Raw genomic sequence first — 18,534 nt, forward strand, 5'->3', positions numbered from 1 at the left:
AGAGATTTCTGTTCGTTCTTGTCCTGTGGAGATCCAGTTGGCCCAACGTCACTTCTTTTAAAGACTCTCCTGTCTCCATTTCATTGGGCATGCTTATGTAAAATCAGCTACTATCAAATATAAAATTATTAGCTGACTTTCTTTTTCTGGTAGCACCTTGAATATGTCTTCCCACTGCCTTCTGCCTGTCAGACTTCTTGAAGGTCCCTGTACACACTGGTTTCTTTTTTCTTGCTGTTTGAAGATTCTCGATCTTTTGAAATGAGATCATAACGTGTGGATTATGGATCTCTGTGCATTTAACTGCCTGGAGTTTGCTGTGCTCCTTGACTGTGTACCTTATTGTTTCTGGTAATCAAAATGAAGAGCTTTTTCACCATCATGTCTTCAGATGATGTGTATGTGTTCAGCCTTCCAGAGCCCCAGAATGTTTCAGAGCTTTGCAAAGTCCTTACGGACATCTCATTCCTAAACGTCCCCTTTTTTAGGCCCAACTCCTATCCAATGCCTCAAGAGTTAAAGTTAAAAAATTGAATACATAAACGAAAAACTTATTGTGAAGTTTATTTCTCCTCATTTTGGACAAATGGCCCTGCCTGAAGAAAGGCATTGTTCCCACTGAGTGAGCTCCAAGATGAGTCTAATACCGGCAGCCTTACTAGGGGGGTTTTCCAGGGAAACCCAGGATAATGACAGTTACCTGGGAACGAGGCTTTGAGGAGCTCCAGCCACGAGTTGCACCGTGATGATAGGCTTGGTTTCCACGGTGAACAGAGCTGGTAGCCAACGATAGGAATAGGGCAAAATAAAATGTCACACAGCTCACTGTTCATACTGAGATTCAGCAGTTTTCCTTGAATACATGTTCTCCAGATTGCTATCAGATTTTGGTTAATTTCCAGGGTTCTGAAATTTTGCCTCTGATCATTTTTGTGTGTGCATGCCAGTTTTCTCTTTGCTTTTATGGAGGAGAGAATTTGGGGCTGTATTTTTCCATCTGCCATTTTCTCTGATGTCACGACACTCTTTCCAATGATTAAAAGTTGTCTTTGAGTCATCTGTTCCCTGTCACTCCTAAAGGTCAACAAACAGACCTGAAACTATGTGTAGGCTTTGGGGCTTTTTTTGGCGTTGGTTTTTATTGTTGTTGTTGTTTGGTTTTTTGCTGTTTTGTTTTGCTCAGCCTAGTTTTTGTGTTTATTATTGTCTCTGCATGTCTATCTAGGAAGGATAGGCGGGATAAGCAATCCGGAGGTAAAAACAACGGGACCAACAGTTCTGGGGGGACCTGGAAGAGGGGTGGTAGGGAAAAGAAGTGGAAGCTAACAAGCTCAGAGACAAGGGAACAACAAGTGATCTAGAATCGATGGCGAGGAGGGCATAGGATGCCTGGTAGGGTTTGATCAAGGGCAATATAATCAAAAGGAATTACTGAAACCCAAATGAAGGCCGAACATGATAGTGGGACTAGAGGAAAGTAAGAGGACACAGAGGAAAGAACTAGGAGGCAAAGGACATTTATAGAGGTCTAAAAACAAGCATGCACATATGTAAATATATTTATATGTAATAATAGAGAAATAAATCTATGCAAATATGTTAAGTATCACGGTAGCAGATAGACATTGGGCCTCTACTCAAGTACTCCCTCAACGCAAGAACACTTTTTTCTCATAACCTGGCATTCCTTGATGCCCAACTTCCTGTGATGCTCAGCTTCCTGGCATGATTGCTGAAGACAAAATGGGTGCATAGCAAATGTGATGAAGAAAGCTGATGGTGCCCGGCTATTGAAAGATATAGCATCTGGGGTCTTAAAGGCTTAAAGATAAACAAGCGGCCATCTAGATGAGAAGCAACAAGTCCACATGGAAGAAGCACACCAGCCTGTGTGGTCATGCTGTTGATGGGATCAGGTATCAGCCATCAAAGACCCAGAACAAAAAAATCATATCAATGTGAATGAGGGGGAGTGCAAAGTGGAGACCCAAAGGCCCTCTGTAGACAACTGGACATCCCCTCACAGAAGGGTCACGAGGAAGAGACAAGCCAGTCAGGGTGCAGTATAGCACCGATGAAGCATACAACTTTCCTCTAGTTCTTTTCTCTCTCCCACTATCACGATCCCAATTCTACCTTATAAATCCAGCTAGACCAGAGCATGTACACCGGTACTGATAAGAGCTGGAAACACAGGAAATCCAGGACAGATAAACCCCTCAGGACCAATAATGAGAGCAGCAATACCAAGAGGGGAAGGGGAAGGTTGGGGGAGAAAGGGAGAACAGATCACAATGATCTGCATATAACCCCTTCCCTGGGGGGATAGACAACAGAAAGATGGGTGAAGGGAGACATCGATCAGTGTAAGACATGAAAAATAACAACAATTTATAAATTATCAAGGATTCAAAAAAAATAAATAAATAAATTATCAAGGATTCATGAGAGAGGGAGGGGAAAATGAGCTGATACCAAGGGCTCAAGTAGAAAGAAAATATTTTTAATATGATGATGGCAATATATGTACAAATGTGCTTGACACAATGGATGGATGGGTGGATTATGATAAGAGCTGTATGAGCGCCCAATAAAATGATTTTAAAAGAAGAAGAAGGAGGAGGAAAAGAAATGCTTGGTCCTCACATCTGTATGGGTAATTTCACCAAGGCTAGTTCAGGCCTCTGCAGCAGAATCACTTGAAGGACTTGTTACAAATGCAGATTTCTAGGATACACCCAAGACCTATGGAATTAAGCTAGCCAGAGCTACATATGTAGCTTATCAAATGTATTTTAGCTTAGTAAAATTTTAGCTCATTGAAATTTTTGGACAGAGCCATTACATAGAATCCCCCCCCCCCAAATGCTGTATTGATTTATATTATTGACATAAACGGTACATATTTAAAGTGTACAACTTTAACACACCCACTGGGTGGGGGTGGGGTCACCAAGATTAACAAAATGAGCATACCCATCAGCCCCAGAAGTTTTTTCCCCATGCCCCGCTGGATTCCCTTCCTCCTCCCTACACCCCCTCCCCACCCCACCCAGGCTCCACTACTGCCCGGGCAATTTCTGATCTGCCCTCTGTGCTGTAGACTAGTTCTCCTTTCTTAGAATGCCATAAATAGAAACACACAGTGGGTATTTTTATGGGGGTTGGAGTCTGGCTCTTCTGTCAATATTTTGAGATTTATCCATGTTGCTTTAAGTACCCGTAAGTAGTACATTCCCTTTTTATTTTTGAATAGCATTCCATTGTTTGGGATCTACTCCCATTTCTTTATCCATTGACATGTTACTCAACGCTTGGTTTGTTTCTACTTTTTGAGTCCTTCGAATATATCCGCTATGAGTATTCGAATAAAAGGACTTTTGTGAACCTCTGTTTTTATTTCTCTTGGGTGAATACCTGAAAGTTTGATGATTAGACTATATGGTAAATGCACGTCTAACGTATTTCCAAGCTCTTGATGCATTCCATTTCATCGCTGATGACTTCTAATTTTCCTAGATTCATATTTGTACATTCCGCTTCCTGGCGCTTCATGGATGTTTGCAGCTCTTCCTCCTCATTTTGAGTCAGGCTCCGTTGACAAATGCAGGGCCCCAGAGGTTTGCTTTAAGATCAACTGTCCTTTGAGTTGTCAGCTCTTCCCCCGCCCTATTTTTAGGGCCTTCCAATCTACGGGGCTCAGCCTCCAGCACTCCATCTGTCAGTGTTCCACTGCTATTCATGAGGCTCGCAGAGGCTAATCCCTCCGTGAGAATCCTGGTGGCATCATGGGGAATGTGTTGGGCTGCCAAGTGCAAAGCCAGCATTTAGCAAGCACCAGCTGAGAGAAAGGGGAGGCTTTCGGAGAAAGATGAGTTACAGTCTTGGAAACACATGGGGCCCGGCCCTTCTACCCTGTCCTGTAGGGTCGCCATGAGTCAAAAATGCCTCTATGGCAGTTGAGAATCCCCCAAGAGTGGCCCTGCTGGTGTCTGAAACCCCAGTGGTATAGCCTGCATCATCACAGCCATTACGGAAGGACAGACTGACCACCTAGTGGAGCGGTAGATGTCCTGAATACAAATCTTTGATTAGCTCTGTGACTTCACAAATACTTTCTTTCAGTACCTGCCTTATCTGTTCATTTTCGTAATGGTGTCTTTTGAAGAACAGAAGGTTTTTGAAAGGTTCATGAAATACACTTAAAATTTGTTTTGTGTGTGTAGATTACGTTTGCTCCTATATTTTATTCTAGGTGTTTTATAGTGTTTACTTTTAGATTTAGAACTCAGATATATTTTGAATTACATTTTGTATATGGTGTGAAGTATCATTCAAAATTCAAAATGTTGCTGATTGATCTCCAGTTGTTGAAATGACTGTTATTTCTCTAGTGGGTCATTTGTAAGTGTGAATCCACCTCTGGACTCTCTTCTGTCCTATTGATCTATTTGTCTGTCTTGACATCATTCCCTTGATATTTAATTACTGTAACTTTCTCAGAAGGCTTGGAATCAGGTAATGCGGTGGTCAGTCTGTTCTTATGAACTTCAACAGAAGAGCTTGCTGGATTCGAACTGGGAAGAGGTTGAATCTGTACGTCTATTTGGTGATCACGGAAAGCTTACCAATGTTGAGTTTAGACTACAATTGACACATTAACTCAATCCGCCCCACCACCCTGCCCCGGTCTACTACACACACACAAAAAGACAAAGGTCTGTTAGAAGGGCATAACAATTATTCCACTAACAATCCTGCTGAGGGCCTGGCCTTGTGACCCTCAGCTGTGGCACACATGTCAGAACCAGACCCCTGAGGTAGGTAGAAGGAAAAAACTCCAACACACAGAAAACCACCAAACGGAAACACAGGCAGGGGTGTTCAGCCCAGCCCCTCTCTTTTACAGGGCAGCAAACTCAGGACCCATTGCACACAATGTTTGGCAGCAGAACAGGGTCTCCTGAGTCTGGTCTGGTGAATTGTCACCAGTGATAAAAACAGCCCCCATCCCCGCCTCCTGTGTCAGTCCTGGGCAGGAGCCAGGGCCTGGGGCTGGAGCCCAGAGGAGGTCAGGCTCCCCCAGGGTGGAATGCAGCCTCCAGGCCATCCAGGGAGGGGGCGGGGGTGGAGTCCCAGGTTTGAAGATGCAGCTATCAGGACCGCCCTCTAGTACCTGACAAAACTCTGAAACGCATTCTGTTGGCCTCACATACCTACCTTCACAACGCTGCAACCTTTGGGGGTCATTAGGCATCTTCATCTGGCCACTCTGGGCTGGGCAAACGGGCACTCAAGGGGCTAGGGGTACAGATGAGAGGAATGAACCTGGCTGTGGAGATGGACTGGCTCGGGAGACAGCCTGGTGCTGGGGTGGGCGGGGTGGGGGGGGGGTGCCCGCGGGCGGTCTACTACTGAATGGGAGGGCAGCAGGAGAGTCATACACGGTGTGGGCTGAGACACAGAGAACTCCATCCTGGCAAGGGCGCCAGGGACATGGGCAATAAAGGTGGACCTGGGGCCCTTTCAAGCTTCCTTCCCCGAGTTGCTTCTAATGGACCCTGTTGAGTCATGGTTACTGGATAGCCCCAGTGGCTCCTGGGTAGAGCAATAGGAAACAAGATGGAGAGGAGGAGGTGGGCCACAGACAGGCAACTGAGAAGTGTGACTTTGTGCTGCAGGGAGCTGTTGGAGACAGGGACCACCGCTAGGGTCATTTTTATAACTGGACACCTGCGCAAAGAATGTGATTCTTATCCCATCCAGGAACTCATGATTTTTCTTTCTCCTTCACTAAGTCAGAAGGTTTGGGCTGAGGTCAAAAAAACAGCCAAAAACACTTCCCGGGACATCGTTTCTTCCTTACTTTCGTATTAGTCAAGCTACTGTCAACCCTTGGATGGACTTAGGTGCAAGGCATGCTGGGAACTCGGCCAGAAGGGCCAGAGAAGTGGGAGAACCTGTCAGGGCCAAGGAAGCCCACACAGGGCTGACTTGCTAGCGAGACACCTTTTCAAATATCTTGATAGGACTGTCCCTATGTGTAGATGTGTGTAAAATCAAGTCAAATCGACTCAGGTGCAAGAGGGCTGACCTTGCGGTTTTGGTTTCAGGCCAAGACAACCTACAGTTTGAAGCAAATGCAAGGTGCGTACTGATTTCTCGTCTTTCTTTTTCAAGCGCCAATTGCTGCAGATAGTTCACCTTGCGTCTACAGGATGGCTTTTCTTTTCGTTGTTGTTTTAAGACTCAGCTTGTCACAGAGCATTTCTTATTTACTTACGTCTTCGTTAGCCCCCTCTATCCTCAATGCCAGCACAGGGAGTCTTTCCAGGGCCGCCTGCTGTATTTCAGTCCTGTGTGGCATTTTGAAGCCTCCCTTAGCAACATTGGCTTCGGGCTGTTTTCTTTGTTTTCCTATGGAGACCGCCCACTGGACTCCTCTTCTCAGGAGGCTGCCCTGCCTACTACTCAAGCTAACTGGCTGGGCGGCTTCCCTCACGCCACCTCCAGCTCTCCTGACCATCCCTCTTCCTGTCTTGGAGGCAGATGGACTCTTATTTCCTCACAGGAGCCCCTATCCGCCCCAACACACACACACACACACACCCTGGTCCTGCCCACCTATTAGCTTTCTCTATCCAAGAGGGAGGCCGGCACTGGGCGGGCTCCTCTGTGACTTAGCCAGAGGAAAGCAAATGATAACTGTGGCTGGAGGCTAGGTGGCCCCAGGGAGAGATTCCAGCAGCCGGGGCAGGGGAAATGTTATAAAAAGCTTTTCTGGTACTGTATTTGGCCGGAGCCGCCTGGGCAGAAGGTTACAGGGAGCCTCAGTTTTGACCCTGCCAGTCCAGCCCCCACCACCCCTTCCTTGTCAGTCTCAGTGGCGAAGGCCCCACCTCAGGTCTGCCCCCTCACAAACTTCTGAAATGGAAAACACCACCCACACAGGAGCTGCAGCTTGCATTTAAACAAATACCAAGCCTCAACGTCAGCTTCGCGCGATCTCACAGCCCAAGCCCCAAGGTAGGCTGGCGACCACCGTTTTATACACCCAGGGGTCAGGAGTGCTGGCCTTTGGGGACATTCAACCGAATGCCCTTATTAGCCACCAGGAAGCAGGCCCAGGAAGGTTAGAATCCTTCCCCGTGAACCCAAAAGTGGTAAGTGAGCCCGTTGTCTCAACTGTACCCCTTCCTGTTCAAGATACTAGGGATGCCTGTTGAATAAACTCACAGATTGTGACCCGGGTGGGTACGGGATGCGCCTTTAGTTTTCTAGGCTCATTTGGCCGACTTCTGATGAAGCCCCCCAAAGAGGTCACTCAAAGAGAAGGCAGTAGTGGGAAGAGGTGAGGGTCTGGGCGACCGCTAAGTGTCTCTCCTCTCTGCTTTTCAGGAGTACCTCTGCCCCTGTGTTTAACATGCTCTGTTACACCTTCATGACATGCATACGTTTTTCTCCCCACCAGGCTACCAATCAAGGACCCTGGTGTGGTATAGTGGCTTATGATTTGGGCTGCTAACCTCAGCGACCCCTGTGAAAGGGTCATTCGACACCCCCCCCAGGGGTCACGACCCACAGGTTGAGAACCGCTGCACTAAGCTATCAGGGTTCCTGCAACATAACCAAGCAACAGAAAATGTAACATGTACGCACTGTAGCCTCCATTCCAGGAACCATCACGAAAGTACAGCAGCAGAAACATGCAGCCTATAATTAATTATGAGGGAAAATATCCATCCACACGGTAGCTCGAACAAAGAGGCAGGTGCTAGCTCACAAAACGGGGGAACAGGGATTACGAATCGCCAAGGTCACTGGTGTATGTCCACTTGACCAGGCTGTGATCTACGGCCTCTGAAACCCAAGGGGCAGGTCTAGCTTGTCTTAAAGGGTCTCTCTGAGTTGGAATCAACTCCATGACAACGAGTGAGACTGTGAGACTTCTTCCGGGGATGCAGGTTGCTTGAGTGAGTTCCGTGTCCCGCAGGCCCCATCTAGTCCCCGGCATGCTCTTTGACCCATCGAACCAGGAACATCTACTCAGCAAGCACTGGCTGAAGGGGATGAGGTGTAGCTCAGGGCTCAGAACTTATTTGTCTTCGGGCCTCGGGTGCCCAGCACTGCGCTTCTTCCTTGAACCACACCAGCCTCAAAGAGTGACTAGAACGGTTGGACTCTCAGGCCCGGAAAGGTGGAAGGAAGGGGCTGTGGTGGGCTGGGGAGCAGTTTGAAGACTGGAAAGATGGCAGCAGATCCCTCCTCTTCCTCATCCCTCCCGTTTTAGGATTTGCAGCCTGTTAGAAGTTAGCCGTTTAATCTGCTGAGGAGTGGCCCTTCAACACTACCTGTTGAATGCCTCTGACACTGCCACACCTGGGACAGGTCTTAGGCTGATGTCAGAAGGGGGAAGACACTGCGGGTGGCAGAGATAGCCCAGGGTGAACTGCTGGTCCGTGCAGGGGGCCATGCCAGTGCAGTTGTTTGCTGGGACACACACAGCGCTCATGTTTGTTTTTCTAAAGCAAAGACAACAGAGTGGAACATGGGTCTTGGATGGAAAACATGGAAACAGCTACCAACAGCAAAGAGGGCCCCGGCTTCAGCACCTGTGGGATTCCAGGTAGGAGCCGTGGGAAGAGTAAAGCAGCGGGGTGCTTATATGCTGAGTCTCCGCCCTTCCTTAATCATGAGTGTGGCAACCCCTGAACCCTAAATCTTCTTCAGCATTGTAGTAACACCATGCCATGCGAGCCTCCACCAACGATGCGGTGGCTTCCTATGAGAGGCGTTGGCAGGGAGGCAGACCCTGGGTTCCTGCGTGGAAGTGTAGAATCCTACCCCTGGGCGCTGGCTAAGAGCACAGAACCCATATCTTTGGATACGTTGCTTGTGCTTCCGTGATTTCCATGATGTATTTTGCAATAAATGGAGTTAGTTCTGCACACACTTGCTTTGAGGATTTGATGAGGCCATTGGCCTCATGCCGGATCGGTGTAAGTGGATCCTCATTACTCCTTAGAGGGCCGCAGCATGCCTCTCTGGAGCAAGGTAAGTGGGTGGAAGCCCGGACATTAGGCATTATTTTAAAGCAGTTCTCCACATGCCAACTGAAAAGGACGCGCCCTAAGAGTCGTGTACGTAATTGTAAGGAAGAGAGAAAAATCCAGTTTGAAAAAAACAAATTATGTGTGCCTGTAAATCCAGAGGAGCCCTGCCGGTGTGGTAGGTTACACATTGGGTTGCTAACCGCAAGGTCAGCAGTTCAAAACCACTAGCCGTTCCCGGGAAAAAGATGAGACTTTCTACTTCAGAAAAGAATTATAGTCACGGAATCCCGCAGGGGCAGCTCTACCCTGTCCTATGGAGTAGCTGTGAGCCAGAATCAGAATCGGCAGTGAATGTGGTTTGGTTTGGTGAACCAAACGAGGTGGCGCCGGGTAGCGGCCTTGCATTTACATTGGTCCCATGACGCCATCTAGTGGACATGAAGGGAAAAACCAAATTTAGAGAGTAGGGTTGGGGGTGGGAAGAGCGCTAGTCAAAATGTCTTCGAAACTCTGCAATTTACCCAATGTGTGTTTTCAGATGGGGATCCTTTAAACTCATTCATGAGTTTGTTAAAACACAATAAAAACCTGGACCTCTAAGCACGAAATGCTAAAACTAAATTTCCTAAACCACGTCGGATTTATTATATAAGAGGAGCTGTGAAGATCACCAGCTGAGAGGAGACCGCACACTCTCCTGTCCTTGCGGGCACGGTCCGACCACCCTCTTCCCATCCTTCAGGCTGCATCACACACACAGGCTTGCCGTTTCCTCGGGCGCACGGCCTGGGGAGGGCCCTGCGCTGCACCCTTCATCCGCTTAACATACTGTGTGACATTGGCAGCACCAGCCCTGCGGTTCCTGTTCGGAGCATGCGGCCACCACGTAATATTTCTCAAGGCCTTTGTGGTGCGTGTGGTACGTCCGGTGGTAGGTTCTCTCTGTTTATCAAGCCCTGTGATACCTGTACACTGGTCCCCCACCCACAGGTGTTTTCCCTCACAGGTGAGGAATAACAGTGTACCGCTGTGGCATGAGCTATTAGTTATTAATAATATTAATTATAACAGGCTCTCTTTATTGAGTTCCTATGATTTATCGGCCAGGCACTTTATGAACATGGTATCTAATACAACAAACCAAAAGACCCAAGCCTGTGCTGTTGAGTTGATTCTGGGCTCATAAGGAGCCTACCGGACAGGGTGGAACTGCCCCATGTGGTTTTGAAGGCTCTAAGTCTTTTAGGAAGCAGACTGCCTCATCATCTTCTTGGTGAATGGCTGGTGGAATTGAACAATTGACCTTCCGGTTTGCACTTTAACCACGGTGCGACCACCTCTCTTATTCCCACACCCAGAGAGTCTGTCCTTATCATACACAGCACATACGATGCTCATGCGAAATTGGGATGAGGATAGATACGCAGAGAGGTGAAGTGACCTGCCCAAGGTCACCCAGTCTGTCAGTGCAAAGTCGGCACCACACTATAGTTTGATGGACTCTGAAGCCCCTGTCCTCCCCCTGGGCAGTGGGCCTCTCATTTACACTCTCAAGGTGGGGCCTGCAGGGCCCGGTCTGTGTTCTTCCCCTGTGACGCCCCTCCATGCACCCCCATGGCCTGGGGGGACGAATATGGAGAAGACCTAAGATAGAGCAAAGGCAGCCCCCCCCCCCCAGCTGTAGCTGGAAGGTGCTGGGGGAGGGGAGGGAAGATTGTATAGGATCTGTGTCCAACTCAGTTCCTGACCCACCGTGGGTCCTTAAGCACAGAGCCTTTGTGTCCTGCCGGCCACAGCCCTGGGGTGAAAGAGAGCATCAGTGGGTGTGACTTTGGAGAAGAAACCAGGATATTCTCTCTTGTTCCTCTCATTTTGCCACACGAAAGGGCAGGATGACTTGACAGGAACTGCCAAGGAGACAGAAAAGGAAAATAGCTCAGAACTTTCACTGCGGCAAGTCCATTCTGACTCAGGGCGACCCTATCGCAGAGGTGAGAACTGACCCTGTGGGTTTCTGAGGCTCTAGCTCAGCGGTTCTCAACCTTCCTCATGCCGTGTGACCCTTTCATACAGTTCTTCATGTGGTGGTGACCCGCAACCATAACATTATTTTCATTGCTACTTCATCACTGTCAATTTGCTACTGTTATTAATTGGGTGACCCCTGTGAAAGAGTCATTCGACCCCAAAAGGGGTCGAGACCCACAGGTTGAGAACCGCTGCTCTAGCTCTTTATGGGAGTAGAAAGTCTTTCTCCCTTTGAGCACTTGGTTGTTTCAAACTGCCGACCTTGTGGTTAACAGCCCAGACCTGCAGGAGGCAGGGAAGGGAAGAGGCTTGGGCAGGAGGGAGGGCAGGAGGGTAGATTACCTTCTCTGGAGCGATAGGGACGGAGGTGGTTTTCTTGGCTGGAGAAAGAGGTGTGGGCCATTGAATAGACATTTCTTCTTAGCCTCCGGTACAGAATCTCTGGGAAAGGGCTCTGGGGTCCCAGCCCCCGGTCCTTCACAGTTGAGGGCCCCGAGCCCAGGAAGGAGAGTGGGTCCCCCGAGGACAGGCAGTGTGGACCCTGCGGGGCCCTGGCAGAGGCGCCTGCGTCCCCCTCCGCATCCCACAGACGCCCAAGAACTCCCCCTTCTCTTCTCAGGCCGCTCCAGCAGGGACATCAGCTCCACGGAAATCTTTGAAGCAAGTGAAGGTGCGGAAGATATGGAAAAGGAGAGCAGTGCTCTGAGTGTAATTTTCTCCTCTCTTGTTCCGTACAAAGGGCCTCCTGCTTCCTCTTCCCCGCCCCCTGCCCTCTTCCCCCTTTCCATCATCCTCACCGGTCACCGCCTGTCACTGTCCAGAGGGCCAAGTAGCTTCAAAGTAGGCCTATCTCCTCCCTGGCCAGCGCCCTGCCTCCCACCTCACTCCTTAGCTGTGGCTGGTTGGGGGGAAGATTAGGGAGCCCTGCTGGGAGCTGGGCGTGGTCCTGGAGGGAGCTGGGGGGACATCAGGCATGCTGGCCCCTCCCTGTGGGCCCGGTACCCTACTAACCCCTACTCTACCCCTGCACCTCCACCTTCCAGCTCTCCGGGCTTTCCCCGCTGGAGGACAGTTCTGAAACCGCCTCCCTCAGATCTGTCCCGGCGGCGGGAGGGGGTCTCCGGGGAGAAAGAGAAGAGTTCCAGGAGGAAGACAGGTGGGTGAGGATGGGGGAGGAATGCACGTGTTGGGTGTCGTACACATCTCCTCTCTGATCCTCTTCTTGGGATTCCAGGGCAGCGCCCGGATGTCCACCGGCCCACACGGCCAAGGACCGCTTCCCCGAGAACTGACGCTCCTTCCTCAGACACCCTTCCTTGACGCCTGTCGGTGGGCTGCTGGCTCAGCTGAGCTGCCCGTGCTGTTCTCACTGGGAGAGAGCGTGCTGCAGTGGGTGCTGAGGGGTGCAGCACCCACCTCCGGCTGGCGACTGGGGCTCTCCGATCCATAAGAGGCCGGCCTGGAGGGCATGGCCCGGGGCTTCTCCACGCTAGTACAATTATTTCACAATCCAGCCTCTTGATCTGGATAAGTCTCTGTTGTGACTCTGTGGTGTGCATTGTAAATGTTGGGCAGCATTCCTGGTCACTACCCAGCAACGCTGCTGTTACCACGTCCTGTTGTGACAACCCTTACCTATCCCCCTTAAAAAACCATCTTCAGACATTGCCAAGTTTCTCCTGGAAACAAGATCAGTTGAGAAGCGCTGATCCCAAACCCCGGAGGAGGGGAAGCCCATCTAAACCCCCTGTCACTCCCCTGTCAGAAGCCCTGGCAGGCTCTGTAGTTGGATGCCCAGTGCTTGTGTTACTTAGGGCCGGCTTGTTTCTCTGCAGAGAGGATTGTTTTCCATGCTAACTTGGGAAGCATTTACCTTTAGTCATTCATTATTTTGATTCTGAGTTATTTCAGCTATTTGCTTTTTTTATTTTCATTTCACTTGTTCGTTGTTCACTGACTTGCATTTCATTTAGTTCTCTGTTTAGTTGTTTCATTTCATAGCTTTAAAAAAGTCCTGCTTTCGGTTGCTTTGTTGGCGAGGGTACTCTATTCTAGAGTTATCATTGTGTGGCTCATTTCTTCGTTCTTTTGTTTTAAGAAGTCTATATATTTTAAACCCAGTTTTAGAATCATTTTCATTAGTTTTTCTATTATAAACAACTAAGTGATTTTCAGAGACGTACTATTTTTAGTGACTGAAGTTATTTATTTGTACAGTTACTTATTTAACTATTTAAAATGACTAGAATTTATTAGTTATTTAATATTCGAGTTATTTATTTTCGGAGTGAAACGTTTTGTTCTTTTTAGGAGGAATGTCTTTAGTTATCTAGTTTTAGAATTACTTAAGTTCACAGTTATTTATTTTCAGTTACTTTAGATTCTGGGTTGTTTATTTTTACATCCATTTATAGTTTGTCTTTTGTCTGTATTTAATTTTTGAACCTTCAATCTTATGACGTTTATTCCCAGAGGTTTTGAATATAATTTTTGAGTTTTTTGTGGATTACCTAATCCCAGACATTTCTTCACAACGTATCTTTACCATTACTTTATTTTCTGCGCTGTATTTTTTTTTTTTAATTTCATTTTCAGGCGTCTTCTTTTTCAGAATGACTTAGTGTATCAGTCAGGGTCCAATCAAGAGAAAGGCACCACTTCAGTTATTTCCTGTATGCGCAGTCAGCGTAATAAATGGCTATCCATTTTGGGAGAATGAAAAGGAAGAGGACAATGAGGTATCATGACGGTGCTAACTGCAAGGCGTGGCTCTCACAGCTATGGATGGAAGCAACAGAGAAAAGAGGTGCGAAAACCCAGAACTCCGAAGCTTCGCAGCAGCTCTGTGGAGCTGGGACTTCCCCTCTGGTGGGGGCGCTGCTGTACAAGGGCAGGCGCCTCCGGAGCTCTGGGGGGCGGCGCCTGGAGCGGGATGCAGCCATCGCTGAGGATGGGGCGCTGCTGGTCCTGCTGGCTCTGCGGCTGTGAGCTCACTATGGAAGGCCTGGGAGGGCGGTGAGCGGCAGCGTCTGGAGCAATCTCGCACTATCCAGGCACCAACCAGGTACCAGGCAGGCACTGCTTTAGTCTGCCCTACTGGCCAAGCAGGTGTGCCAACCAACCTCCAGACCCCGCACCACAAAGCAGAGAATTAGAAGATTGGGCTTAACCTGAGAAATAACGGCCGAGTCATCAGTTGACTTGGCTTTCTTGAATGTACGCTTGAGTTAGTTTTGAACTTAGATGGTTTAGGAATCGTTTGGGGGTGATTTGGTTTGAACTCTGGGCCTGGGATCAGAATGAATCCCCGCAGTGTGGAGGAGTTAGTCAGCATCCCCTGAAGGGGATTTCTCGCTTAGGGCGCAAAAAATTAGTTTCAGAATCCAAAAAACAAAAACGAAGTCATGCATCTCAGTCTGTTCATATTCTTTGACAGAGGCAAGAAAGAGCTAGACCTCAGGTGGGGAGACTCAGCAAAATTGTCCAGCAGTGTTGTTCTTGGAAAAGTTTCATCCAGTGAAGCCATGCGCTGGGGCCTCCCTCTCCCACCCCCTTCCCTACCAACAAAGTATCTTTCTGCATAGTGTTCCAAATCTGTCAACAAGTTATTCTTTGTACAACAAAATAAAGTTCTTCAATCTACAGGAAATCATATGTTCGTCTGCCTGCATTCTGTTCTAATCTGCGTTGTTTCCATTTAGGCCTGTGGACATTTGTTTGTTTATGTATGCGTATCTTTTCTCATTTCATTCAACAGCTGTCTTCTGAGCCCTGCCTCACCCACAAGGACCGTGCTGCTTGGTACCAGCGGAGACCAGGGAAGTCTGAGCATGAGTATGAAGCTCTCGGTGTAGTTGGGGGAGCAGCTGTGGAAACACATAACCCCTACCCCGTGTGACAGGTTCCATGGTTGCACCGAGAACTGTCACTGGCTCCTCCTGATGTCTCTGGGGGAGGGATGACATCTGAACGGGCCTGTGTTGTTGTCAGGTGCCATCCAGTCAATTCCAAACCACAGCAATCCCATGCACAATGGAACAAAAGTGCCCGGTCCTGCACCACCCTCATCATTGTTCCTGAGCTTGAGCCCATTGCTGCAGCCGCCCTGTCAGCCCATCTCCTGGAGGGCCTTCCTCTTCTTCACCGCCCCTCCACTTTACCGAGCAGGATGTCCTTCTCCAGGACTGGTCTCTCCTGACAACACGTCCAACGTGTGTGCGATGAAGTCTTGCCATCCTTGGCCCTAAGGAAGATTCTGGTTGTAGTTCTTCCAAAACAAATGTGTTTGTTCTTCTGAGAGTTCACGGCACTTTGAATATTCGTCACCAGCACCATAAGTCAAATGCATCAGTTCTTCCTTGGTCCTCCTTATTCGATGCCCAACTTTCACATGCATATGAGGTGATTGAAATACCATGGCTTGGGTCAGACACAGCCTAGTCCTCAGAGTAACATCCTTGCTTTTCACCACTCTAACAAGGTCTGGTGTAGCAGATGTATGCCAGGGAATGCCCCGTTGCATCTCTTGACTGTTGCTCCCGTGGACAACATTGACTGGATCCCAGGAAGGCAAAATCCTTGACAGCATCAACCTTTTCTCCATTTAACATGATGGTCCAATTGTGAGGCTATTTGGGTTTTGAATTGCAACTTATACTAAAGGCTGCAATCGTTAATCTTCACCAGCAAGTGCTTCAAGTCCGCCTCACTTTCAGAGAGCAAGGTTGTGTCATCTGCTTTGCGCAGGCGGCTAGTAGGCCTTGCTCTAATTCAGATTATTCTTGATAAAATTGAGCTTCTCTGATTATTACTCCACGTACAGATTGAATAAGTATGGAAAGAAGCTACAACCCTGACACACACTTTCCCGGATTTTAAACCAGGTGATACTCACTTGTTCTGTTCACGCAGTTGCCTCTTGATTGACATCTGAACTGGGTCTTAGAGGAAGCGATTTCCGGGTGGAGAAGAAGGGCGTTGTGTCAGTCTGGGTAGACTAGAGAAATAAATCCATAGAAACTCATGTGTGTATAAGAGAGAGTTTTATATAAAGGATCATTGTACCTTAAGAAAGCATCCCAACCCAGTCTAGTCCAAACCCATAAATCCGATATTAGCCCATATGTCTGATACCAATCTATCAATTCCTCTTCAGACTCACACAAAACATGCAGTGACACCGAATGCAGGAAGATCACAGGCCAGTGGGTGGAAAATCTTGTGAATCCAGTGGCATTGGAAGCATCTCAGTGCTGACGTGAGTCTCCGCGTGGTTTCTCCAGCTCCAGGGCTCTAATGTAGCTCCATATGTCTTTGTCTTTCAGCAGGAATGTCTCTCGGGGAGTGTGTGTGTGTGTGTTACCTCCAGTGAGTTATTTATCTCCGTGGTGTCTCCAAATGAGGTCATCAAGCTGCGACCTGATTGACAGGCTAGACTCCATACCTTCTCAAGTTGACACCAGATTATGAAACTACCACAGTCCACCCCTTGTCAACTTGACACTTTTAAACAACTCATCAGGCATACATAATTTTTAACAAAACAATAATAAAATAATATCTCTACCTAACAGGATAAAACTTAAAAGCATACAATTTAAAAATGTGCCACCCTCATTTAAACATAACATTATATATGTGAACAAAGCAAAAATATTCTATACTTATGTGAACACTTACACCATAATCCTGTGAACATGCGAGCATATGAATATATTCCCCCACCTATGAAAGTTTGTAAGTCGGCCACTTCATGCCTTTATCCACCCATTTTGGGTATCCAATTTCTATACTGACCACTTACATCAACCCAGTGCTCTGAGGAGACAATCATATTCTTTGACGTGAAGAATCTTCATTCCAGTTGGAACCTTGTGAAGTCCACATCGATAAACAAAGTTAAATCAGGGCAGCCCATGCATAAAGTCAGCAGCAACATGCCCCAGTTTACGGGCTCAAATATCTTCTCTTCATGTGGTCAGGTACTGGTCAATTCAATATGGGATGGCTCACTTATCCTCACTAGGGTGCCCATTGGCTGCCTTGCCTTTAGACCATGAGCCCATTACAAATTCTCAATAACCCTACTCCCTTGTGCTAGGTCATGGACTTCAGACCAATCAACCCACTCTCGTCTTCTCCTCTAGCTCCTGTAAACCAGGTCCATGGGTGTCAGTGACCAGCCTCAACCCATCTCTCTATTGCTGCTTTTCTCCCACTTGCACTCAACAAGTGGATCCAGGTGGTCACCTAGCAAGCATTTCAGCCTGCCCACAGACTCCCTTTAATGTTCAGTCCTAGCGAGGAGTTTTCTTCATGTTTCCAGATCTTTTCCAGCTTCTGAAAAATTACCACTGGTTCAAAATTCAGAAACCCAGAGTTCCTTTTTTCCTTCCACCTGTCAACAGCCCCCTAGCTAAGTCTCTTCCCCTTCGAATGTCCTGAGCACTGAAGACCCTGGGTGGGGCTTATCTTTTCAGAGCCTTTGCAGGCATGTCCGACACCCATTTAACGATCCAATTTTAATGGCTGAAGACAAGTGGGCTTACAAGCTCTCTGTTTTCATACTTCCCAATAATCATTTCTATCAATCATTATATTAATAACAATCAGAATAAATCAGTATAAACAAAGTAGAATCAGATCCTAAACTCAATTCTTAAAATAGTCTAGTTCAACCCTTATCTATCTTATCTTAATCCTTATCTAAACTGTTCTATTGATACAAAATATGGGATTAGGCCTCTGACAACATCAAGTCAGAGCCAGGCTTTCTGTCAGCCACTCTGACCTTCTGTTAGCCATTTCTACTAAGCAGCTCTGAGAATTCAAGGGGCGATTTTGTCCCCTGAGCTCAAATACACATTAATCACATTCATTTTCACCTTTTCACACAGGAATAATCAAAGACTACAACCAAACAAAATAATCAAACTTTACCCATATTCCTTCCAGAAAACAACCCATTGAACTGCGTGGACATATCTGACCTCCAGCTAGCCAAAGAAGAAAAACCACCATGAGGGAGAGGTCAAACAAACATCCACTCTCCATTTTTATGATTTGTGTCTCTAGTACCCCACTCCTAGTACCATAATGTGTTAGTCTGGGTAGAGTAGAGAAACAAATCCAGAAGACTCATATGTGTAAGAGAGAATTTTATATCAAAGAGTAATTGTATATTAAGAAAACATCCCAGCCCGGTCCAGATCAAGTCCATAAATCCTATATTAGCCCATATGTCCCATACCAATCTTTAAATTCCTCTTCAGCCTCACAAAACACATGCAATGATGCCGAATGCAGGAAGATCACAGGCCCATGGGTGGAAAGTCTTGTGGATCCAGTGGCAGTGGAAGCACCTCAGCACTGGCCCGCGTCTCCACATGGCTCTTGTACCTCCAGGGCTCTAGTGTAGCTCCATGTGTCTTGTTAACAGGAATGTCTCCCAGGG

The 18,534-nt window shown here is 47.6% G+C and overlaps 1 protein-coding gene across 3 annotated transcripts in view; it reads left to right on the forward strand.

Annotated features, from left to right (window-relative positions):
• MCF2L2 (MCF.2 cell line derived transforming sequence-like 2) overlaps window positions 1-15,097 on the forward strand; it is a 223,046-nt gene extending 207,949 nt beyond the window's left edge. Inside the window, exons 25-30 of one of the 3 annotated variants that reach the window (XR_006680536.1) lie at window positions 6,114-6,147; window positions 8,529-8,626; window positions 11,701-11,789; window positions 12,125-12,237; window positions 12,316-13,887; window positions 14,839-14,899. Coding sequence is in view for 2 of the 3 variants with exons in the window: in XM_045295037.1 (XP_045150972.1) it covers window positions 6,114-6,147; window positions 8,529-8,626; window positions 11,701-11,789; window positions 12,125-12,237; window positions 14,839-14,935 (431 nt within the window). In the remaining variant the exon portion in view is untranslated. Of the gene's footprint in view, window positions 1-6,113; window positions 6,148-8,528; window positions 8,627-11,700; window positions 11,790-12,124; window positions 12,238-12,315; window positions 14,734-14,838 lie in introns of those variants that run through there. The other 2 variants (XM_045295036.1, XM_045295037.1) reach the window with 2 other exon arrangements.
• The last annotated feature ends 3,437 nt before the right edge of the window (window positions 15,098-18,534 follow it).

This window comes from Echinops telfairi, unplaced genomic scaffold (genome assembly GCF_000313985.2).
Source record: "Echinops telfairi isolate 266 unplaced genomic scaffold, ASM31398v2 ScPeMD7_4225;HRSCAF=4972, whole genome shotgun sequence".
Lineage (NCBI taxonomy): Eukaryota > Metazoa > Chordata > Mammalia > Afrosoricida > Tenrecidae > Echinops > Echinops telfairi.